This window comes from Mustela putorius, unplaced genomic scaffold (assembly GCF_011764305.1).
Source record: "Mustela putorius furo isolate JIRA1106 unplaced genomic scaffold, ASM1176430v1.1 tig00000508_pilon_pilon_pilon, whole genome shotgun sequence".
Lineage (NCBI taxonomy): Eukaryota > Metazoa > Chordata > Mammalia > Carnivora > Mustelidae > Mustela > Mustela putorius.
This window is the reverse complement of record NW_025421402.1, coordinates 18,603,135-18,628,814: the sequence shown is the minus strand read 5'-3', so window position 1 is coordinate 18,628,814 and position 25,680 is coordinate 18,603,135. Positions and strand designations below refer to the sequence as shown.

The following is a 25,680-nucleotide window of genomic DNA, read 5'->3' as shown; positions in this document are numbered from 1 at the left end:
AACAAGTCCATGCTTATTTTATATTAATGATTTATCTAAACCTCTTAACCGTTGTATTTCCTGCAAAAGTAGTTCTCTTACGTCATACTCAGTTGTAAAGCAGGTGGTCAGCTGAGAATTTACAGTTACAGGCTTTGATTAGAATCTTTCCTTCTCTATTTGTCCATTCTTCTGCCCTTCTCCCTGCCTGCCTCCCGCTTCCGGCGCAGACAGTCACTCTGTGGAGCACTTCTGGGCATAAGGGCAGAGTACAAGCAAAGACGGGCGAGGAGGGAGAACTTGGAGGTCTGCCTTCATTTTCTCCTTCGAGTCCACCTTCTCCTCTTTCCTTTTTCTCTTGCTCAGTAGGTTGTTGCAAGACAGTGGATCAAGCAGATAGAGTTGGGAGTTGCTTATCTGAGAATACACCAAAGATAAAATAATTCTGAATGCTGAGTTCCCTTAAAAATTGAAGTCACTTTTCAGATTTGAAATATTAAGTTTGAAAGTTACGGCTTCAAAAAACAAAACTTTGATTTTGAACACATTTCTCTGATTTGAAATCTAAGTGAGTACAGTTTAACTTGAAATTTTAGTATTGCTTTCTTGAAATGGGAGTCAAAAAATGGTAAATTAAGGGTTTTATGGAATATAACACTTCAAATTCTTGGACCGGGTTTGGCAAACCGTGGTCTGCTCCGGTGTTATATAAGTGAATTTTATTGGGATACAACCACACTTCATAGTTTATGTATTGTCTAAGGCTCTTTTTGTGCTGTAACTGCTGAGTTGAGTAATTAGACTTATGAAGCCTACAATATTTTTTACGTGGCCCTGGCCCTTTATTAGAGAAGTCAGCTGACCCATCCCCTATAGGACAGAGACTTAAAGACCTCTGTAGTAATGACTTTTTAAATTGAAGTAATAAATGGCTGTTTATTATGTTAAACAGAAACAGTAATTCACAGTTGTTCGGTCCTGGCATTAGCAGCCTCTCTGTGTCACAGCCCATCTGTGTGGCTGGGTGCTGGTCACCGTACTTCTACAGTTGGAGCATTTGATTTGTGGCATGTTGTGTTTTATGCCCTCAATAATTCAACTTAAATATTCTGCCAGTCTTTGCCCTTTTATATTTTACACCACTGTTTTTGATTTTGAAAATCCAAATCACAGCCTATCGGGAGAGGAAACACGTTGTTACACCTCTTTGGTAAATAGGCTGTTCTAGAAAACCACTGCCCCTCACCCCCACCCCAAATACCCTTGATTCTAAGGCCAAAAAATAAAGATTACAGTGGGGAGAAAATCAGAAGACACAAACCGATCCTTTCCTTTAATAGATTATGAGCTTCTTGTTTGGAATTTGTGTGTAACGAGTTTCTGCTGTATCTGTATTTGGTGTTTAACACAAGCTTGCTTTTGCCTCAAGAAGGTATAAATCCATCCGTCTTGTAAGACAAGCTATTTCACAAAGCTGACTACAGCTTACGGATCTTCTAGGAAAATCTGAGGAGTTTGTATTCGTTGGTGTCAGGGAAAAGTAGCAGATACATTGTGATCTAGGTAAATGAACCCGTAGCTGAACTGAGAAATGGAAGAGCAGATGTTCCAACTCAGAATGACTCCAGAGTCCGGGCGCTCTGCTGTCCTGGACTGGCTTCTGGGACTGAGTGAGCTTCAGGATTGGGCTGTGCCGTACAGGATTGGGCATTTAAGCTGAATAGAGATTTCTGACCAGTTGACTTCATAAAACCCCCAAACACCTTGTTTTGAAAACTCATGAACTTTTAGTTTACTAAATCTCCTGGCCGGCTTTTTTATATGATACAAGCTTCATTACTCTCTGTCCCCATCTTGGAAGAATTCCCTCTTTGGGTTGTTACTCCTCTCCCATCCCCACTGAGTGGGAAGCTCATGGGGCGTGGTCATCGCGCGTGTGTGCAGGTGGCCCTCGCTGGGATGGGTTAAAAAGGAGCAGAAGGTGGGAGAACATCCATAGAGTTGGGAAAAATAGATGAAGTCGGAAACAGATTTTTTTAAAAAGCTGTTTTCATTGATAATTGAGGTGCTCAGGCCTTTCTGTTCTTACATTTAAAAGGGTATTGTTTAGGTTTTTCTTCTTAGAGTTCTTTCCTTCCCCACAGAGAAATGTTTCCATCTAGTGTGTGCGGCGTAAATAAATAGCAGTTGGGCCCTTGTTCTAGGTGGAACCAGGTGAGTTCTCTGCCATCCTCAGTCCTGTTCCCAGGTCACGTGTACTTGCTCAAATTCCCATCTTAAACTCTCACCAAAGTGGTTTTTTGATAGGCTGTTTCTTTCCTCATTCATCTGCATCAACAATTATTTATTGAAATCTTTTCATGTTGTATGGGCTATGTTAGATATGTTTAAAACCTTTTTGTCCATTAAGAACTTAAGATTTGGGGTGCTGGTGCCTGGGTGGCTCAGTGGGTTAAGCCTCTGCCTTCGGCTCAGGTCATGCTCTCAGGGTCCTGGGATCAAGCCCCACATCGGGCTCTCTGTTCAGTGGGGAGACTGCTTCTCCCCCTCTCTCTGCCTGCTGCTCTGCCTACTTGTGATCTGTCAAATAAATAAAATCTTAAAAAAAAGAAGCTTGAGATTTATCAGCAACTACTTGTAGGCTTCTGCTGTTTAATCTTTTACCTAGTACTACCATCCAGTTTTTCTTTGTTTTATTGCAGAGAACTAGAGTATTAAAAGAGATTATTTTTCCCTCGTTCAACAAGACGTTGTTAAGTAAGAATCAAAGACCTCTTTTAAAAATGCAGTTTTCATGGCATGTTAGCAGGAATCGATCACAGACTCTAGAATAAACCCTAGATTAAATCCTGGCTCTCCTGCCGCTTATCGTGTAGCTTTGGGTAATGTGCTTCATCTTATGTCCAAGCTATACCTCTTCTATACAGTGAGTCAGGGTTGTTTTGAAAAATAAAATGATCCATGTAAAGCACTTAGCATAGTATCCAGCACAGAGTAAATAAATGGGCCATAAAATAATAGTGATAGGTTTTTTTTATTGATAATGCTAATTCTAATTCAAGAGTCTTTAGATACCTTCTAAATCATCAGAGAAGACTGCATAGAGAGCAGTATTGTTTCACTGTTTTGAAAACTAACTGAGTAGATAACTTAGTTATCACACTGTTCCATTTCTCAATTGGAGAAAATATAAGTATATATAATTTTATTTTATTTTATTTAAGATTTTATTTATTTATTTGACAGAGAGCACAAGTAGGCAGAGAGAGAGGAAGGGAAGCAGGCTCCCTGCTGAGCAGAGAGCCTGATGCGGGTCTCAATTCCAGGACCCTGGATCATGACCTGAGCCGAAGGCAGAGGCTTAACCCACTGAGCCACCTAGGTGCCCCAGGTATATATAATTTTAAATGATAATTTAGTAGTAAAGTGATTTGTCCATTTTAATTTTCTTCTTTATAATATCTTGAATTGTAATCTTGCCAAAGGTTTTTTTCTTCCTGAATTGTGTGTCACCTGACTTCAGACTCTGGTCAGCACTTGCTTGTAGGTTAAACTGGACCTCCTTTCAAAGGCCTCTTTTTGTAGAAATAGTTGCTGGAAAGTCCCTTAACTTTCTTCCCATTTTCTTTCTTTTGGCTGATGGAAGTTTATTTTTCCTTGATTCTTATAATTCTGATTAATTGTGTCTTATTCCTTAGTTTCTTAGGAGTTGAAAGGAATATGTTGTTGTGAAAATGCTTTTAATTCTAAAGGCAGTATAAACAAGAGACAGGTCAGGGGTACAAGCTTCCTGCTTCTCTTTGTGTGATTTCTCCTCTTATATTTATTCCTGTGTGGTTCCTGGGGTGACAGACTCTACTTCTGTAGGCAGCAAAACACGTTGTATCATAAGTTATGAACAAGGAAGTGTTACTTGTTGATCCATAGATGCGAGTTCTTGGAAGGCCGCCCAGTGCTTCTGCACTCCGCTGACCCGCTGTAGTAGTAGTATTCTTCCTGGCCTCTGTTGCTTGCCAGTGGGTGTTTGGAGCGCGGTTATAATGTAGTGATGAAACTTGGAAACTAGGGCAGTTGAGAGGTACTTTTTCTCTCTCTGATTGGTGAGATGGCTTTTCAGTGGTGTCGATAGTAGTACTCTTCAGGTAAAGTGTCAAGCCTGTGTCCTTCGCCTGCTTTGTTGTCCTTCTCTGCTAGAATCATAAGCATCTCATTTCATTGTTTTTCATTATGATTACATTGAAGTATCAGAGGATGATGTGTATACATTAATGTCTAATTAAAACCACAGTATACTGGAGCGCCTGGGTAGCTCAGTTGGTTAAGTGTATGACACTTGGTTTCAGCTCGGGTCAGGATCTCAGGGTCATGAGATCCGTCCCTTTTTGGGCACCGCGCTGAGCAGGGAGTCTGCTTCTCTACCGCCCTCTCTCCTGCCCCTCCTCCTCCTGCTCACGCACAGTCTCTCTCTTCTCTCAAATAAATAAATCTTTAAAAACACACACACACACACACACACACACACTCAATATACCTTCTCGTTTTATTTTAAATTTTTAAAAGAATAATGTAACTATTCTTTAGTTAGGCCCAAACTGTGGTTTGTTTGTTTTGTGCTGTGTTCGGTGTTTGTTTAGTAGGCTAATGAAAATAAGGTTTGTATAGCAAAGCCATTGAGCTGATCTTTATTCTGATTTTGTAATTTCTGACTCCCCTATTTATAGACACAGGGCTTGGACAATGCCAGTTTGCTTGGATATCCTATTATTTGTCTGTTTACAGATGTAAAATGCAAAGTTACAGTACTATGTGTATATGTGTTTATGTTTATTTTTATGGTTTGTTTATAGGATTATAATGTGGTTTATACTTTTAACTTTTTTTTTTAAACTTTGATCTGTTATTTTATAATTGAACTCCTTTGTTGCTTGGGATTCTCCATGATGATTATTTATAGAAATACCTTGGTGGTAATTAATGATTTTTGATAATCATTGAAATTCTCAGAAATTTTGAAGTTTTAAATAATTGTTTTTTGTCTTTTATCTCAGGCTAAAATAAACGAAGCCGTAGAATGCTTACTCTCCCTGAAAGCTCAGTATAAAGAAAAAACTGGAAAGGAGTACATTCCGGGTCAGCCTCCATTATCCCAAAGTTCAGACTCAACCAACAGCTCTGAGCATAGCAGTCCAGAAACACCAGAAGCCAAAGTACTTTTTGACAAAGTAGCTTCTCAAGGAGAAGTTGTTCGAAAACTTAAAGCTGAAAAGGCCTCTAAGGTTAGTGTGGTATTTTGTGGTTTTGTTTTTCACATTACAGGCTACTTTCCTTTCTCAGAACACTTTCTGGCCAGTTGAATCTAAGTTCTGCTCTTATGTTTCAGTTCTCAGCCTTTGTCTTGGGGATTAGAGGAGCCTTCACTGATTGCTTTTCTCCTTGTCTGTGTTTGACCAGACATTCTCAGAAGACTCTGCTTTCTCTGACATTGTACTTAAACACCGTGTATTAGCTGTTGGTTAAATAGTCTGCTTCTTTCTCTTCTGTTAGACCTTAGAGGATACAGACTTAGACTCCAACAGTGCCTGGCTCACTGTAGGCCCTTGGTGCATGCTCTTTGTTTTACTCATTCTCCTGGAGCTGAGTCAGTTTCAAATCCAAGTGTTATTTTGAGCTCTGGTGTAGTCTGTGCTAATTATATTTTCTTCATAAGAGTAAGATTTTTTGGGTACAGATTTGTGAATGGAAAACAGTATGTCAGTACAGATTTTAAAATTTAACCAGTAATGTAGAAACTTGATTGCTGTCATCTTGGTGATTATGAAATGTTGAACGAATATAGCATAATGGCTCCTAACTTAAATTGCGGTGGGGTACATGTTATACTAGAACTTCCTGTGACAGTGGAAGTGTTCTGTAGCAGTTCTGTCCTGTCCCGCAGTCACTAGCTACATGTCACCACTGAAGACTTAAAATGTTGTGACTGAGTAACTGAGTTTTTAATTTTATTTAATTTTATTTTTTTATATTATTTTTATTAACATATAATGTATTATTTGCCCCAGGGGTACAGGTCTGTGAATCATCAGGCTTACACACTTCACAGCACTCACCATAGCATAACCTCCCTAATGTCCATACCCCAACCACCCTATCCCTAACCCCCCACACACCCCAGCAACCCTCAGTTTGTTTTGTGAGATTAAGTCTTTTATTTTCTTGAATTTAAATAACCAAATGTTGCCAATGGCTCCCGTTCAGACAGTGCAGTTATAGTACTGTTTTCCCTGTTTGTTGTATTTTTTTTGTTTCCAGTCGTTAATATATTTAATGTTCTTTATTTTTACTACTTTCCCTTCTGCCTTCACTTATGTTTTCAAATCTGCTTAGGAAGCTTTGGTCATTGGTGCTTAGACAATGATTTCAATTAAATATTGTCTTCTCTTTTCCTCTTTTGTTAAACTGAAGGATCAGGTAGATTCAGCTGTACAAGAACTCCTTCAGCTGAAAGCACAATACAAATCTCTGACGGGAGTTGAGTATAAGCCTGTCTCTGCCACTGGGGCTGAGGACAAAGATAAGAAAAAGAAAGAAAAAGAAAATAAGTCTGAAAAGCAGAATAAGCCTCAGAAGCAAAGTGATGGCCAAAAGAAAGAGTCCTTTAAAAGCCAAGGAAGTGGACTGTCGTCCAGTGGAGCAGGAGAAGGGCAGGGGCCTAAGAAACAGACCAGGTAATGGAATGTGGAAGCTGCTTTTCAAGTGAAGCCGTTGTGAAGGAATTCAACCCCAGAATTATTTTTTTAAAAAACAGATTTTGGTTAGTTTGCCTGTCATGTGAAGTTGGAGGATGCTGTTTATTTAGGTAACAAGTTTGTCTGCTTAGTTCAGGACTCTCAGAATATCAGAAGTTCGGTGAAGTCTCACTCCGATGCTTATATCCCATCTTCCCAGTTTCTCCTAGCGCCATCTTGAATTGGTAACCGCAGCTAGTTTCTTCCGTAACCACTGAGAGATCTTCATTTGGCTACACAAGAGAGAACAAATATGTATAAATGTTCCCTCTTTCCTCCCATTTAACACAGTTGGTAGCCTGACAATACTCATTGTCTTACACCTTAAGCAAATTTTTCAGATGAAAATCTTTTATGGTGACTAAGTGACAACTTCATTCTCGATAGGATTTTGAATTTGGTAGGGTAGGTATGGAAAAAGCTGTTTAAAAGACAAAACAGTGGAATAGATGATGTTTTAGTATGTTCCAGTTTGGATGAATAACATGATGTCTCTGTCCATAATCCCCAGGACAGAATAAGAGTGGAGATGTCGTTCTAGCTTCCTTTGGTGGCTTAGTAAAAAGAAAAAGCTATCATTAGCAACTGCTGTTGTGAGATTTTTTTTTTTTTTTAATTTTATTTATTTATTTGACAGAGATCATAGGTAGAGAGGCAGGCAGAGAGAGAGGAAGGGAAGCAGGCTCCCTGCTGAGCAGAGAGCCCGGTGCGGGGCTCAATTCCAGAACCCTGGGATCATGATCTGAGCTGAAGGCAGAGGCTTTAACCCACTGAGCCACCCAGGTGCCCCAGATTTTTTTTTTTTTTTTTTTTTTTTTAATTTTCACAAGATCTTTTGGTTTTAGATTTGTTTTGCTGATTTTAAAATTCTTCCTCTTAACTCTTCTGTCATACAAGCAATGTCTCCTTAAAAAGAATGTAACAGTTGTTTTTCGTGCATTTGACTTAGACTTAGAGATCCTAGAATAATAGAGGACAGAACATGAACTTCTCACGTTTTTTTTGTTTTTTTTTTTTAAAGATTTTATTTATTTATTTGCCAGAGAGAGAGAGCGAACATAGGCAGGCCGAGTGGCAACAGAGGCAGAGAGAGAAGCAGACTCCCTGCCAAGCAAGGAGCCCGATGTGGGACTCCATCCCAGGATGCTGGGATCATGACCTGAACCGAAGGCAGCTGCTTAACCAACTGAGCCACCTAGGCGTCCCAACTTCTCACTTTTTACTTCTGTTTGTGAAAAGACCAGGTTTCACGGAGGCATCTTGTTGAGCCATGTCAAAGTGAAACAGTGGAGAAATCAGCTTTAAGTACATTAAAATTTTAAGCCCATAAAGCCTTGTTTGTAAACTCTAAAACAGGACTAATGGGTGATTTTTTTGGGGGGGGTGATTTTTTTCTATGTGGATCATAAGACCACAGTCCTTGAATAATTACTGGTTTCAAGACAAGGATCATCACCTACAATAGTTTTTTTTATTTCAGATCTAACTGATTTTGCATCTATCTCTGCAGCTTTTACTTACTTCAATTAAAAGAAAAATTTGTAGACTCTCAAGGATTATGTCTATCTATGTATGCACACATATACACAAAGCTGTTTTCATTACTTTATACGTGTTACTCTCAGTGGGCAGTGATCATGCTAATTACAATGTTTCCTGGATCGATTTTGGCAAAAGAATCTTTTCAGTGAGAGAATTCTATGTGAATACTATTTTTATTACAAATACATTACCTTATAAAGAACTTTGTGGAAAGAGATGTCTGCGTTAAAATCATAGCTTTTGCTAGCTAACTTTCCTAGTTCTTTGTGGGCAGTATCTTACCACCTCTTTAAGAGGAATGAATATACAAGAGAGATAAATACGGAAATAACTCATATTGAAGAAAACGTTTTCTGTTTTGAATTTCAGAAGTTTGTTTCCATTCAGCCTAAAAGCAGTTGATGAATGAAGAGATTGATATTTTATTTTTCGTATCTGCAGGTTGGGTCTAGAGGCAAAAAAAGAAGAAAACCTTGCAGATTGGTATTCTCAAGTGAGTATGCATTCAGTTTGTTTTCATATTTTAAATTTTTCAAAGACTACTTTGTATTTAGATTCTTGAAGTCCAGACACAAAGTAATGTACGAAGTCAGGAATTATATGTATATATATATATAGTATAACCATTTAACCTGTCAAGTTTATAGAGCATGTTCACATAAAGCAGTGGATTAAGAAGTAGCCCTTTGAGATAGTCATTATTCTTTTTTTTTTTTGTTTTTTCTTAAATGGCAAGATGAAAGGGTTAATCCAAAGTCACAAAGATAGTAAACAGCAGAAGCAAGATTAGAATTCAAGTCTTAAGGGCTTTAGGGTTGGTGTTTCTCACTGTAGAAAAGGCCATTTTACACGCACATTAAGGGAATCTACCAATAGTGGAAGTCTCCAGATTTGAAGCTTGGTTATCATTCACTTGGCACTTGTATTATAATTTTGGTTTAATTTAGGCTTCAAAGACTATATTTTTCTTTTAAAAAGGTCATCACAAAGTCAGAACTGATTGAATACTATGATGTAAGTGGCTGCTATATTCTTCGTCCCTGGGCGTATTCGATTTGGGAATCCATCAAGGACTTTTTTGATGCTGAGATCAAGAAACTTGGTGTTGAAAACTGCTATTTCCCCATGTTTGTGTCTCAAGGTGCATTAGAGAAAGAGAAGACTCATATTGCTGACTTTGCCCCTGAGGTAAGTTAGTTTGCTTTATTTTTGCACTTTTCTCTCATAAACTAGAAAAGTATATTTTCAGTTCACACTTGAACAGGAATTTAGATGGCAGGACCAATTTAGAGAACTATAAAGCCATTAAAAAATATATATATATTTGTACCTTCAGGGCAAGTTATGATTCTGTTTGTTACATTAACTAACTGGCTCTTTCTTTTTGCTAAATATTTATAAGGACAGTATGTATCTACGTTTCTTACCAGGAATAGCAGCAATTACTTAACTTGCCCTAACTTACTGTAGCAAAAGTTGAAAGCGACTTGCCTGTATTTGTGTTGTTTCTCTGAAGTGCTGTTTAAAAAAATGTATGGAAAATGATTTTATCTTATTAGGTTGCTTGGGTTACCAGATCTGGCAAAACGGAGCTGGCAGAACCAATTGCTGTTCGTCCCACTAGTGAAACAGGTGAGGATGGGCCTTGGGGCATAGGAGAGGGCTCACTGGGACACCTGAGATGGCTCCTAGAGTTGCCTCAGTGTTGATTTTGTGATCTATATGAACCTCCTTGACAGTAACACAGTTGAACAAATGCTGATAAAGATGAGTATATAGTGCAGTTGCGTAGAATTTTATTCTCAGGGCAGTAAATGTCGCAGAGCTCTTTACTAGAATAAAGTTTGTTGTTGTTTTAAAGACACTTATTTTTTATTTGATGCTGTAATTTTTCAGAACTTTACAGGACTTATTCTTGGGATAATTTTAATTCTTGGAATTGATTATAAGTTTGCCAGCCCTGATGTTTTATGCCATATTTTCTTACAGATTTTGTTAGTTATTTTAATATGACATTTATATTTGTGTAGGGTTTTTATAGGTTACTAAGTGATTTCATTTATATATTGTATTTTTAGTGAGGGAGAAAAGTTGAGGTAGCGATCGTCATCTCCATTTGCAGGTTAAAAAAAAGGTTCAAGGTTTTTGGGTTTATCATTGTTTTCCAAAGTGATTATCCATCTTTAGAATGAAGGATTCTTTGCTCTTTACTTCATACTTCTGGTGATACTCTTGAATAATATTGTAAGGATGCATTATTGAAATAATGACACCAGCTGTTTTCTGGTTGGCAGAGTGTTTAGTAATTCTAGGCATGAGCAGGCCATGAGAAGACAGATGCCCTCACTTAAATTAACAGTTCTTGGCAAGAGCTTTCATGCTCTGCATAGATGCATTGGATTAATTTAATCTGAATTCTAATTCTAACATAATTTTGTTGGATTCAGCAAGTTATTTAACCTCTCTGTGCTCAGATCTCGCATCTTGGGTACTAAGATCACGAAACCGACTTTGTGGATTGAGCGCGGGAACTGAGCAGTGTCATAGGTGCGAAGAACTTCACAGACAGCATGATGTATGCTGTAAGCTTCACTTAGTGTTTTTGAAAATAAAACCGCTGAAAAGCAGTGAAATTAAATGTGAAGTGTAAATTTCAATGTGAAAAACATAAAATAAGGTCAGGTTTAGGTAGATTTATTTCCTTGACTAATCCACTTTATGAAATAACGTAACTGTTCACTTACCATTACAAACATTGGAAACGCATTTACACAAACAGAGCATTTTAACTTCTGTTCACTGTGTTAACTGGTGTAGCTCTTACCAGCCTTCAAAGAGAAAAAAAGCCTTCAATGACTAACCACCTGTATTTTCTTGTATCTTTTCAGTCATGTATCCTGCGTATGCGAAGTGGGTGCAGTCACACAGAGACCTGCCCATCCGACTCAATCAGTGGTGTAATGTGGTGGTAGGTGCACGCTCTTCCCACCTTCTTTCATTGTTCTTCGTGCTCAGTTTTGTCTTGTTGTGTTTATTAAGCACATTTTATTTTTCCTTATTTTTATATTCAAAGGATTGGGAGAATGGAAGCATTTTTTAATCACAGTTATGCATTACAATTATGATTTCTGGTTACTTGCCACATTAAATTGTTAATAAAAATGGAAAATCTTTCCATAATGATCAAATTGTGTTCTTGCCTCTTCCAGCGTTGGGAATTCAAACATCCTCAGCCTTTCCTACGCACTCGTGAATTCCTTTGGCAGGAAGGGCACAGTGCATTTGCTACCTTTGAAGAAGCAGCAGAAGAGGTATAAAAAGTTGTTTCCCCTATTAATTATGTTCCATTTCTTTCTCCAAGCTGTGCTTTATTCCCCTAACTCTAAGTAATACAGTGTTCCTGCTTACATAATAATCATTTAATAAATAATTCTAAATTGAAATTTAATCTGATCCGAAAATAACTTTAAGATAATTTCCTGATATAATTATTTTGTTACTTAAAATTTGTGTACCACCTGTTAAAAGAAAAAGACACAAGTTAATACAGATGTACACAGACCTGAGAAACTGCTTTAATGAAATTTTATTAGAAAATGTGCTGTTTAAAAAAAAAATGTGCTGTTTTAAATTTTCAGATGAAAATATTTTTGGACTTCCCTGTATAGAGGAAATTATAATCCTGGAGTGAAATTAATTCTTCTTCAGAAGACTTTCATCCTGGTTCTCTTTCTCTCTCTCACGCACACACATATACCTGGCTACACCCAAATATATTTATATCTTTCATAAACATTTTTTAAATTATATTCTAAATTTATGAACATTTTTAAAAAGTTACTAAACTTCTTCCACGTTTGTTGAATGTCTTCCTTAGTAAATACACACTAGCTGCTTTAACCTTTCCATAAGAAAAGGTTTTCATTGTTTCATGTATTTTTTTACCGCAGGTAGTTTTAAATAGTATAGCTTTATAGATCTGTAAGAAACAAATACACCATAAATTGGAACACTTTCATGTTTAAAATGTTGTTACAGGTCTTGCAGATACTTGACTTATATGCTCAGGTATACGAAGAACTCCTGGCAATTCCTGTCGTAAAAGGCAGAAAGACTGAAAAGGAGAAATTTGCAGGAGGAGATTATACAACTACCTTAGAAGTGTTTATATCTGCTAGTGGAAGAGCTATCCAGGTACCAGCAAAATGCTGCGTGGGGTTCGTGGGTGACTGGAAGCATAGCCTGTGGGCGATCCAGTAGACTTCTGTCACCAGAGAAGGAGACTCTTTCCAAAAAAAACCCACCTGTGTATCTTGTGCACTTTCCAGACCATGTCAATTCCATTCTTAAAAACCTCTAAGGTCAATTAATTGAAGGCTTGTATTTTGAATTACCAAAGCATGGATTCTTTGTTAACGTTTGTAGTTGAAGTTATTCCTACAAAAGGGGCTGCTTACAGCAGTACACTTCTGTACATTTTTTCCCCTTTTTGACTAATCCTGGTCTTTTTTTGTATGTTTTATGCTGTGAAAACTTAACATAAAAAAGTCAAGGAACGTAAAACATGTCTAGTGACATTTTAAGGTGTATGATCTTACAGAAATCATTTTCAAAGGCATAATTAATTACTAAAATTAACGCTTCTATTTCTCTGTTTTAGGGAGCAACATCACATCATTTAGGGCAGAATTTTTCCAGAATGTTTGAAATTGTTTTTGAAGATCCAAAGACACCAGGAGAGAAGCAGTTTGCTTATCAGAACTCCTGGGGCCTGACCACTCGAACTATTGGTGTTATGACCATGGTTCATGGAGACAACATGGGCTTAGTATTACCACCCCGTGTTGCTTCTGTTCAGGTAAGGAAAGTATCTCTGTTTATCACTCTTTCTATAAAATACAGTCTGGACCTTGTATTGTGTAATTGTGTGTATCATTTCTCTTACTGTTTTTTTGCTTTTTTAATTTTTAGCTGCTTTTTATACAAAACTTTCTTAGAAATCTCTTTTTTGAAATGATTCATAAGCTTAATGAGATATAGTAGGTCAAATAAGATGCATTTAGCATAGACAAGTAATGTGCACTGGTTGGTAGACATTCCATGGAGATTAAAAATCACACAAGTTGATCTGTGTTAAAAATTACATAGTCCCCAGTAGGTTTTGATTCCTGGGTATCATGCAGCAGCCTGACCACATTACTTTGTATGCTGCTTCTTCGTATAAATTTGTGCTCTTGCTCTGGTTCTAGGTGATGGTTATTCCTTGTGGCATTACAAATGCGCTTTCTGAAGAAGACAGAGAGGCTCTGATTGCAAAATGCAATGATTATCGAAGGCGGTTACTCAGTGTTAATATTAGAGTTAGAGTTGACTTGCGAGATAACTACTCTCCAGGTTGGAAATTCAATCACTGGGAGCTCAAGGTAAATTCTTCGGTTACATCTTTTACTTCCATACTCCCAATTTGGGATTAGATTTTTTTTAACTTATATACTCTGTATATATAGTATATATGTGTATATATATATATAAAGTTTATATATTAGCTAAATTTAAAATCTTTTTTCTGGAAGCTTATTTTTATTATGTTAAAATTAAAATGATCTTGAAGACCTTGTATATGATTAATAAACCTCATAGGGTTGTTACACTAAAATGTTTATACCAGGACTTCATATAATAAGTAAGCTGTTTAAACAGTAAGACTATCAGAGTACTGGTGCATGGTCATCACCTAGCTGTCATTGTTAACAGCTGATCAGTAAAACATCAGAAAGTAATACCATATTTGGCTTTTTACACCACTCTGTCTCACATCCATTTGTTAATCTTTATTTCGTATATTCAAGGCTAAATTCTGGTTTAATGTGGTTTTTTTTTTTTAAGATTTTGTAATTTATTTATTTATTTATTTATTTGACAGGCAGAGATCACAAGTAGGCAGAGAGGCAGGCAGAGAGAGAGGAGGAAGCAGGCTTCCCGCTGAGCAGAGAGCCCAATGTGGGGCTCCATCCCAGGACCCTGGGATCATGACCTGAGCCGAAAGCAGAGACCTTAACCCACTGAGCCACCCAGGCGCCCCTTAATGTTTTTAATATAAATTTCATTAACTGCATATCATCATTGGTATATAATCTATATTTTTAATATTTTTCAAACCTCTGGAATGTAATTTTTTTCATAAGCTTTACCAAGGGAATCTTACTAGAGTAGCAGAATTTCTACATTATAGAAATTTCTCACATTATAGGAGATAGAGGAGAAGTTGTAGTGATACTGCAGCTCCAAGCTGATTCCAAGTATGGAGGCTCAGCAGCGTTGGGATTATTCAGTATGAACACAGACAGGCTTCCCACAGTTGCTGGTACTTATACAACTGTTTATTTTAATTGGCCCCTAAGGTAAATCCTCAGTGCTAAAAATTAGTTGTACTGATTTTGTTTCTCTTCTGTATAATACATTTTCGTTTACTTACTCACCTACCTTTAATGAAGACTTTAAACATAAATGTTTTCTTACATACTTGCCCTTCAATTACAGTACTTTGTGCTTACTTAGAAAGAGTAGTAGTGTGTGGTGCCAGCAGCAGCTTGTCTGAGCCCCTGTGTCCTTGCCTGAGGTTCCGGATGTTAAAGGAGAAACATATTCTTTACCGGCTAGATTGAAAGAGAAAAAGGCATCCATATCCAATTCTCCCTTCTGTCTTCCTCCTCTTCCTTTTCACTTCTCCCTCTAGGACTGCCTTGACTTTGTCACTGTCACTCTTCTTTTTAGTACCATGATGAGCCTATACTGTGAAGGAGATTCTGGGTGTGAGTAGGCTTTGCTACAGCTTCCTTGTCTGTAGTTCTCAGCAAAGAGTACAGAACATCTAAATTCTAAACTTGATGCCCAAGACTAAAGAACAGTGAGAGGGGTCACTAGTTAGTGAAAAGTACTCATGGCATTTCTTAATGCCATTTTCTCTCCATTCAATCCAAGAATTCCTGAGAAAAGAAAATAGTTTTGGAAGATCTAGATTTGTATTCGTTCGACAGTGATGAACTTTGTACAGTGAGGCAGTTTGGGGGTGGGATGGGGTGTGTATGTATTGGGAGACTCAGTTTCACTACTGGGGCATACGGTGCAGTTACCAGACTAGAACCCAGGGACTGCCCTTCTTCTTACCTCTTCCCGTATTATGAAAGTTGAAAGGGGAAAATAATGAGTGAATTAACTACTTTTCTTTTTACTGTGTTGGATGACTAAGATAATTTTGTGTTGCTATTGAAAAGAAAAAGAAGCAAACCAAAACAATCCATTATGAGTAAATTCATAACATTTTACTTAGAAAAAATAGTCAGCAGAATATATGCCTCCTCTGTGATTTGGCCTCAGATGATCTTTCTGGCCATTGCCTCCCACTCCCCTGCGTGAGTGCCCTGCTTATTCCCCATGGCCTCTGTCACTCTGTGTCAGCTTATTTTCACGCCGAGATGCCCTCTCGCCCAACTCAGGCTTTGACGCCCTGCTCTGAGCCACTTCTCATCCAGCACGGGACCTAGTTTTGTTAGTTGTCATGTCAATTTAGTTTCTGTTACTGAGGAGAAGTTCCTTAGCCTTTCTCTGTCATTCACGACATGGGCATTTTTGTGGATAGAGGTTAATTATTTTATAGAATGGTCCTCAGTTTTGATGAAATTACTCATTAATTTTTACCTTCTAGTAACTTTCCTTCTCTTTCAGCTGAGGATATTCTCCCACTTGTGATTTTCTGTACTGATTATTTGTGTGCACGCCATATTTACCTAGCAGAACATGAAGCTCCTTGAGGACAGGATCTGTGTCTTCTTATTCCTCTTGTAAATCTCATTGCACTTAACCCTGTTACACATGCATACATTAGGTGAATAAAGGAAGACAATAAAACAGTACTTAGCATACAGTAATTTGTTTTATGGTATTCATTATTTTATAAAATAAGTCTTCTTTAAAGATAAATCTTTTTTTTTTTTTTAGAATAACATTTAAAATTTTCCTTTGACTTTGATTTAGGAGACTGCCATTGGCTAAACTAACTTAAATTCAAAACCCAGATTAGTTTTAGAGGATCATTTGCCCAGAAAAATAATGTTTAAAAGACCTACGGTTTTGGGGCGCCTGGGTGGCTCAGTGGGTTAAGCCGCTGCCTTCGGCTCAGGTCATGATCTCAGGGTCCTGGGATCGAGTCCCACATCGGGCTCTCTGCTCAGCGGGGAGCCTGCTTCTCTCTCTCTCTCTCTCTGCCTGCCTCTCCATCTACTTGTGATTTCTCTCTGTCAAATAAATAAATAAAATCTTTAAAAAAAAAAAAATAAAAGACCTACGGTTTTAATGTTTAGAGAATTTACTGTTTATCCTAAAAATAAGGTCTCTCTGGGTCTTAATTCCCCTCCTGGAGCATTCATAAGGATTGAACATTCACAGGCTTAAACTTGCATCTAGTCCTTAAGCTCCTTGTAAAATCCAAAGGGAAGGGGGGAATGGTTCCCAGAGTGCGGTCGCAGCCTCACTTGAGAACTTGTTAGAAACATGAATCTTTAGGCCCCATTCTTGGACCTCCTGTAATAAGAAATTCAGGGGGCGGAGCCCAGCAATCCTTGCTTTAACAAGCCCTTCACGCTGCATGCTGCAGTATCCAGAGCTAAGACGTAACCACACCGTTGTGCGGTGTGAGTCGCAGATGTGCCAAGTGTACTAAGCAGCGACTTGGGGCAGCCTTAAGTTAAAGAAGTCCTCTCTGTTTACCACCTTGTGTGCCCTACAGATGCAACTTTCTGTGCGTGCTTTTATGGGAGAAGAGGTAGGAATATTGATCTACACAGCACAACCTTCATGTTTCTCAACTCTTAGCTCAGAACTGGTTGGGGAGTACATTTTTTTCCTTAGGTTCATACGTTCTTATCGGAAGAGATTTCTGTAGTGTCTCAGGAATATTGCCTGCTGTTTTTATTGTTTACTTTATGCCTTTGATTTTGGGGTTTTTATGATTTGTAGGAGATAAAGCCATGAAATATTCTGTGTCTTCAAGAAGAGACAGGCATGTATCATTTTAACTGCCTTTTTTGTTTTCCAGGGAGTTCCCATCAGACTTGAAGTTGGGCCACGTGACATGAAGAGCTGCCAGTTTGTAGCTGTCAGACGAGATACTGGAGAAAAGCTGACGGTGGCTGATAACGAGGCTGAGACTAAACTTCACGCTCTTTTGGAAGACATCCACGTGAACCTTTTTACAAGGTTAGTTCCTTAGGATTACTTTTGTCTCTGATCTTGACACCCTGTTCAGCTTCTGAGAGCTGTACTGAGGAATTTTGTGAGTGTCGCGACTGGAAGTCGTCTTTCCCTCTGAGCTCCCAGAGTTCTTAATTTACCTCTCCTGTGTTTTTGACTTGTAGCATCATGATTTTTCCGAGGGCTTTCTCCATCCTGTGCTAGGTTTGCAGTGCTGGCCTGGCTGTCCCATGGACTAATTTGGGTTGACTTTAAATTGACTTTTAAGATGTGTAAATATGAGGGATTAAGACATTGATTCTCACCTGTGAGTACACATTAGTAGCACCTAGGAAGCTTTAAGAATAGCAGTACCTAGACCCCTCCCCAGAGATGTTAGTTAGTCTAGGGCGCGTGTGGCAGCTGTTATTAAGAGCTCCCCATGTGATTAGGAAGTGTAGCCAAGGCAAAGAACTGTTTGACTGGGATTGGAGATCTGGGGTGAAAGGAAGCTTCAGGACAGCCCTGATCTGTGGAGAGTGTTCTTCTAGAATCCGAGTTCTCAGGGCAGAGGCACTAAAAGATTGGTGCATATGTGTGGTACCTTACTTACTTTCCTGTCCACCTGAGACAAAAGAGGAAGGTCCACTGCCTGTTTGGGGGAAGGTGGTGCCCCCATCTTCTTATGTGTTCATATGTCTTCTAGGACCTTGTGCCCAGCTCATATTAGGCCTCAGGATATCTTGCATTTAAGGAATGAACTGATTTTAGTCTTGGCATTACATGGTTTTGGGCAAGTGATTTTGCTTGTCTTGGCTCGCTTGCCCTAAAATGAGAATGAGAACAAGTCACTTGACTTCAAGGATTTGCCTAGCCTACTAATGAATAGTGCATTTGAAGTCCATCTGAGCTGAGAGAGGTCATATTGTCAGAGGTGAAAGATTAGAAAGCTGCCTGTCCTTACTGCTGCCATTTAAACAGTGCATTTAGTATAGGGGTTCTTTTCTAGGGGTTTCTCTTCAAAGTCACCTGGGAGGTTTGGGAAAGAAGCATACTGGGGCATCACACCTAGAGTTTCTGATCCATTGGTTTTAAGATCGGTTCCGGTCATCTGTGGTGTAAAACTGTTCTGTGTGTGGTTCACATGCATCTTCTGATTGGAAAACCACTGCTTTTGTGGCTAAAAAGCAGTTTTATCATTGACATTTTTATTCAGTAAATGTGTTAATAATGTTGGTTTCATAAAGGTGCATTTTTGCCCCATCCTTAGGCTTAACCCTTACATATTTTCCTGGATCTCACTGGCTGTGACTTATTCACATGGGCCTGTCAGACTATGAAAAGGTCAGAAGAGGGGTTTGGTGGAGAGCTAGCAGTTACTGGCCGAGAAGTCACGTGGTCTTAGTCCTCAGATTCAGAGAAGAAAAACATGCCTTCTCTTTCTTGGTTACCACTCATGAACTATCCTCCTGTACGTAATGTGCGACTTTGAATGTAAAAGGGAGTGATACTTCCATTTCTAAAACCCGAAGTTCTTAGAAAAGAGTTATGTTGTATATGAAAATAGCTTGAATAATGTGTATTTGTGGTTTTTCCTTTTTTATAACATTTCCATGCCTTTCGTTTGATTCTCAACAATCTGTACAGCAGTTAGACTTGAGTATTTTTCCAGTTTTGTAGAAAGGAAAACTAGGACCAAAGAGGTTTTAAAAATAACGCAGACTCTCATATGTGCTAAGTGGTATAGCCAGGCATAGAGTGTTCTGGAGAGTTTTAATGGCAATAACAAAAGTAATTATTGCCTATTGTGTGCTCGGCAAAGTCCCCTTCATCTAGTGTTAATCCAGTGATGTGCTGAGATTGCCACACAGTGTAGGTTCAAACTGAGGTGTTCTCACTTCCATGTTATTGCTCTTCTGTTAAATTTTACTTATTTTCTTTAAAAAAAAAAAAAAAACTTTGTCATAGTAGTAAGAAAAAATATGTATTCTTTTGCAATTATATTGTGATAGGGCTTCCGAAGACCTTAAGACTCATATGGTTGTGGCTAATACAATGGAAGACTTTCAGAAGATGCTAGATTCTGGGAAGGTAAGAGACTTCTGAAAAGTTTTGAATATAACAATGTTTCAACTGTGGTATTTTAAGACTCATGCATGATATTAATCCATTTTTTAAGGCCAGTCATGTGACAGGATTATATATTACTTCACATTCTATCCTCTGTTTTCCACTGGCTTTCCTAAAGCATTACAGCATTTTATCATTTTTGGATTACACCATGAACTAATTATAAAAGCTTTTTCTCACACTTGAAATACAGACTAAACGACATTAATTCTATTTTAATTACTGGAATTTTTCATTTTGATTCCTAAAGTAAGCATTGTTGTAATGTAATGTGTATATTCCTAAGATAAGGTTAGAAGTCCATGTCAGAAATTTCAGTTCTTTGACCTGTGTGTGTGTGTGTGTGTGTGTGTGTGTTTCCCCTGATCTTAATTGACTGAACTTTTCTGAATATAAGAGGGAGAGCAGTGCTCGTGTTTTTTGAACATGTGGGTACCTCACTCTCGTTTACAAGACCCATGTCTTTCTGATTAGGTACTTCAGTGGTTCTATAAGATTTTTATCAGTTTTATGTGTTGTGAGTATGCAGATGTTCTAGTCGAAACTTTTAATTTTCATAGTAAAGAGGTCCTGATTTGCCAAATTATTAATTACTGGAATGAATCACTTATGAACTTTAGTATTCTGGTATCCATGCTTGATTATACAACCAGTCCTGGGTTCTCAGGTTATAAATGAGGAAACCACGGGCCAGAGTCTAACTGAATTCCCCTGACCTCTACAGGGGCGGACTTGCTCCTATCATTTAGATCTCTCTCCTGACTCATTTTAATGCATTTTCCTTTTTTTGTTTACTTGTTTTAATTTTTAATTTTATTTTTTTTTAAAGATTTTATTTTTAAGTAATCCCTACCCCTAGTGTGGGGCTCAGACTCACACCCCCAAGATTAAGAGTTGCATGCTTCAGTGACAGAGCCTGCCGGCACCCCTCTTTATTTTTAAGCCATGCTGAGAGTGTAAGGCAAAATTTTAATTGGTCAGGGTCATAACCTCTTAATAGGTCTCTTACTGCGTCAGCTGGGACAGTGTTAATCTGGTAAATCTAGTAGTTAATCTAGTAAACTACTAATGTATAAAATGAGTATAAGATAATCTTAAAATCTCCTTCAGATCCCTAATTCTTCAGTATTTAGCTTTCTGTTCTTGGGGTATTGCGTTTGTCATCTTCCATCTTTCTGGTTTCCGTATTTGTCACTTAGACTATGGACTTCCTGTACAAGTCTAGAGAAGTGGATAGCCACCTGTCTGATGCAGTGGTTTGATTTTTTTTTTCCTTTCACTGTAATTTATGATTATTTTATTTTTCTATTACTGAATTTTAAAATTTCATTTATTACAGAAGTATGGTAGTCACTTTTGCAGTACAGACTGGTAAAGATATTTACATAAGAGTTAATAAATCAATGGAGTAACTATGAGATAATCCATTGCTTTCAAAGAAATGAACCTCAGCAGGTCTCAGTAGAGTCGCATCTTTTATTCTGATATTAGGTCAGAGATTTCAGCATCTATTCCAGAGCAGCCAGTAGGTAGTATATTCGCTGTATATGTCCAAAGAGCGCGTGAGATTAGAGGAGGTTGTGTCTCTTGGATCCCGGAGCCAGCGCCAGCTCCACCCCTGTCTCACTTCAGTGTGGTGACTGACCAGCAAGCAACCTTTGAGGCTCTTGCAAACAAAACTGTGTTTACTAGGTGGAGAGAAGGAGAAAGGGATCTTTGGAACTTGAATGTAGGTGAAAGTTTGGTTTTCTACTCTTCTTTGTTGGTAAAATTAAAAAAAAAAAAAAAAAAAACGTATCGGATTCACAGAACTTGAGTAAATTTTTCCAAAGGGACGATGTTGATTAAATGAAAAATAGATGTTGTTTATATGTAATTTTTTTTTTTACTGTTGACATATATTACTAACCTATTGAGCACTATTTTTGATTGATAGGATTCTTGGTATTTGTCATCATTAGCATTTTCTGCTACAGAATTCAAAATACTATATATTGCAAAAAATTATATCTTTTTGTAGCATATATATATAGAGAGATAATAACAAAAATTAAAGACTTTTCCGTGGTTGAACAAACAACCTTAAACTGGGTATTATTTTTTCATATTAATGAATTACATGCGTAAATAGTCAGACGTTTTAGGTCTTATCACCTACGCTTTATTTTGAAGCTACAAGGAATTAAAACATGGGTTTTACAAAATTGTTGTTTATGAGTCTAAATAACTTCAGTTGAACTTTTTCACACTATTCCATTTTAAGTTTTAAAAATTATTTTAAGGACGCCTAGGTGGCTCAGTCAGTGAAGCATCTACCTTCAGCTCAGGTCATGATCTCAGGGTCCTGGGATTGAACCCCACATCAGGCTTTCTGCTCAGCAGGCAACCTGTTTCTCTTTCTGCCCTTGCTCCCACCCATGCTCTGTCTCTCTCTCTCTCAAATATATCAAAATATTGTAAAAAAATTTAAAAAATAAAAATTATTATTTTATAAATACCTTCTCAAGGCTCAGTAATTTTTTTCTTAGGGAAAAATAAAACCATTCCCTGTAAAATTTGTTAAAGTTAGGAAAGTAAAGCTGTGTGTGAGTTAAAAATAAAAGTAAAATTTTCTAAGAAACCAAATTTAAATTTATTACCCAAAGACAGTCTTTGTAATTAAGTCTTAACATTTTTATTATTTCACAGTGACCGTGCTTAAAGTTTTCCTCCCATTCTTTTGTAATGAATTTTAAACAATACTTTTATGAATGTACATTCTTTCCATGCTTTCTGTTGGTACTGATGCTAATGATTTACCAAGTTTCAATACACAGGGGTAACTTTGGGTTATTTCAGCTCTTGTATCTTTAGGTTTATTTTTGCTTCTGTTTTCTTACAGTTTTTATTAAAATTTTTCAAGATACATATTACTAACAAACCTTCCACCTTCTCTCATCTACCACTCCCATCCCCCAGGGATTTTCCTGCCAATTTATTACTTCTTTATTGTCTTAAGGCAGATTATCAAAGTTACAGTTTATCAGTTTTGGGAGTTTGGCTGACACATTTACTGAATAAACATAAGAGACAGATAACTAATTCTTCCTCGCCCTGGAAGAATGTTCATTTGATCAATTACTTGTTCTTTTTGTGATTTCCTAATGTCAGTGTACTTGCACCTTACTTCTGAGTGAAGACTTTAGAAGTATATTTAGCCAAATTCTGAGTGCCTGCCTTAGTGTTTGCAGGAACGTCTCAGTTTGAGGACGGAATGTGTGGCTCGAAGTGATTGATCAGAAGTTGATGAGGAAGCGGGATAGCCTCTACACTGGCATTTCTAACGCATGGCTGGGATTATCCACGTTATCCACGCTTTTGATCTCCCCACTGCTAACCTTGATTTCCAGAGTTTTCTGTAGGACTGTTAACATAATTGTTACTGCATACAGATCTCATTTTGAAGTAGACATGATATGAAAGTTTAGGATTTACAACTGAAAGAAATCTTAATTCTTGTCTAGTCCAACACACATTTTACAGAAGAAAACTCAAAACTAGGGATTTTCAAACAGGCATTGAATTTAAAAATTAAGGTAAAGTCCCGGCTATCTTGATTTTGCCCGTTATTGTATATGGCCCATGAAAGAAAATTTGAGAAGTTGTGTTTTCTAATACAGAATGATATTTGACTTTCACATACTGTGTGGACTTTAAAAATGATTCACTTACCTATAACAGTGTGGCGTAAAGTGAGGCTGACCTTTTGTTGATGGTTATTGTTAACAACTGTAAAAATCAGTTCACTATTTGTCGTCTCCTCTCTGTCCTCCTCATAACCATTTACCGAGGCAGAGCAGGTGGTGGTCAGGTTTGAAACGAGGGGAGGTACAGCTAGAGTCTGGACTCAGGCTACTTACTCTTCCTTCCTTCTCTTCAGGCACTGTGTTGTAGCTAGTGTGTTCGGACACTGAAGTAGACTACAAAGATGTTTTTGTTTTGTCTTGATGTCTTATGGTATGTGGGTTTGGGATCCGGGAAAAACAGCTTGCAGCTCTGAGCAGTGTTCCTTGAAGGTACTAGGGCCTGAAAAAGGCTGGGAGTCCTTTTTGCTTGTCAGTTTAATAGACCATTCAGGTGTTCCTTCTGTAGAACAGGAGTTAAAAATCCTGAATATTTTCCCTTTTCTGCTAGATTGCTCAGATCCCATTCTGTGGGGAAATTGACTGTGAAGACTGGATCAAAAAGACCACTGCCAGGTAAATACGGGTGCCAGACCGCTCTGGGGACAGTGGCGATGGATGGGAATATACAGCATAAACAAATTGAATTCTTTCCTGTTTTTGATTGCAGGGATCAAGATCTTGAACCTGGTGCTCCATCCATGGGAGCTAAAAGCCTTTGCATCCCCTTCCAACCGCTCTGTGAGCTGCAGCCGGGCGCCAGATGCATCTGTGGCAGGAACCCTGCCAAGTACTATACCTTGTTTGGTCGCAGTTACTGAGGGACGAAACAAAACTGCTATCTCCAACCCGCCTCACTTTTTAAAAAAACTGATATTAATATCTTCCCAGATATAGACAGTTTTATGATTTTTTTAAATAAAAGTTCAAATAGGAGGTCACATGAGACACAAACACCTTATTCTTATGCCTAAATTAACGGTGGGAAAGACAACTTTTCAGTAAACAACCCCAGTAATAAATACCATGAACTGATACTGTCTTATGTATTCATTTGTTTCTGGGATACCTGAAGCACTGCGTGTGCTACGGGACATTCTCACAGAGAGCTGGAGAAAACCGGACCCTTAGGTACCTGCCCTTGGTCTGAGCATCCCTCATGGTTCAGACCTTGAACGTGCAACTATCCTGTTTCCTGTATGTCAGAGTACTCCCCTTTCTTCGCTCCTTCTGCCATATCTCAGATGGTCCTCGATCTCTGTTTAAAAAAGCCACAAATAGACAAAAAGCCAAAACAGCCCCCACCTTTCCCTTGAGGAGCTTGCTCCCTCTCATTACTACCTAGTTACTGTGGGGTCTTAAAAAAAAAGTCATGATTTCTGAAGGAGGGAGCAACCCCTGCCCCCCCCCCCCGCCCCCCACACTACCACCATTTCCCTGATATACTGCTGCCTCTTCCGGCCAAAGCTAACTTCTCAGGGTCCTGTCTTACCGTGTCATTCTGCTGCATTTCTGCTGCTATAAAACTTTTCTCTTTTTACTAAAATTACTCCTCTGATTCGCCCTCCTGCTCTCTGGTTCTTTCTCTTAGTTACGGGTCTTTCACCAGCATTCCTCCTCGGCTTCCTTCACAGATATCCCGAGCCCAAGCTTCCGTACTTGGCGCTCGTCTTGTCTAATCTGCTGGATTCAGAGAACACGAACGGGATGAGCATCCAACATTTTCACCTCTAGACCTCCATTCCAGCTGCGTCCTCGGGCCTGTCGAGTGTTCCATCAGAGTATCAGGTCCTCAGTCCCCAAGTCCACATTTCACTGCCCACTCCCAGACCTGGCCTTCCTACAGTACTTCCTGCCTAAAGGATTAGCATGAGCAAAATACACCGATCACCAGAACCAGAGCCCGAGAGCCGTGCTAGTCAGCTCCTCCAGCACGCGGTCTGCTGTCTTCACTGGCCTAGCATGACATCCCGCCCTTACCGCTGACGGGTCCTGGGTCTCCCCTTTTACAGATGACTTGACTGCCTCTGATGTCAGTTACTATAATGGCCTCCAGAGATTCATCTGAAGCAGTCCCCATATTTTCATAGGGTTCTTTTCCTTCATGTACAATGTATTAAGATGTTCATCTTCCCCTTAAAATCTTTTCTTGGCTCACCATCACTAACGGGAGAAAATGTGAACCCTTTAGCCTAGTCTGGTTCAGCCTACCTGTCCAGGCTCCTCAACCAATCCAGCAAAGTCCTTTGCAACCTAACCATTTGGGGTTTCTTGGGCAATTTCCCATGTACCATTTCCCACCTCTCTGTGTGTCCCTTTGCCTGGAATGCCTTTTACTAATTCCTAGTCTACTG

At 38.5% G+C, this 25,680-nt stretch overlaps 1 protein-coding gene across 1 annotated transcript in view; it reads left to right on the top strand.

The window, feature by feature from the left end:
- Positions 1–24,361, top strand: part of EPRS1 (glutamyl-prolyl-tRNA synthetase 1) — a 68,629-nt gene extending 44,268 nt beyond the window's left edge. The window contains exons 19-32 of the mRNA XM_004751458.3: positions 5,028–5,255; positions 6,442–6,704; positions 8,748–8,799; positions 9,285–9,494; positions 9,866–9,938; positions 11,195–11,274; positions 11,516–11,617; positions 12,345–12,500; positions 12,967–13,164; positions 13,556–13,729; positions 17,401–17,561; positions 19,547–19,625; positions 23,838–23,902; positions 23,997–24,361. Of these exons, the coding sequence (XP_004751515.1) occupies positions 5,028–5,255; positions 6,442–6,704; positions 8,748–8,799; positions 9,285–9,494; positions 9,866–9,938; positions 11,195–11,274; positions 11,516–11,617; positions 12,345–12,500; positions 12,967–13,164; positions 13,556–13,729; positions 17,401–17,561; positions 19,547–19,625; positions 23,838–23,902; positions 23,997–24,147 (1,992 nt within the window). The 3' untranslated portion in view covers positions 24,148–24,361. The remainder of the gene's footprint in view (positions 1–5,027; positions 5,256–6,441; positions 6,705–8,747; positions 8,800–9,284; positions 9,495–9,865; positions 9,939–11,194; positions 11,275–11,515; positions 11,618–12,344; positions 12,501–12,966; positions 13,165–13,555; positions 13,730–17,400; positions 17,562–19,546; positions 19,626–23,837; positions 23,903–23,996) is intronic.
- The last annotated feature ends 1,319 nt before the right edge of the window (positions 24,362–25,680 follow it).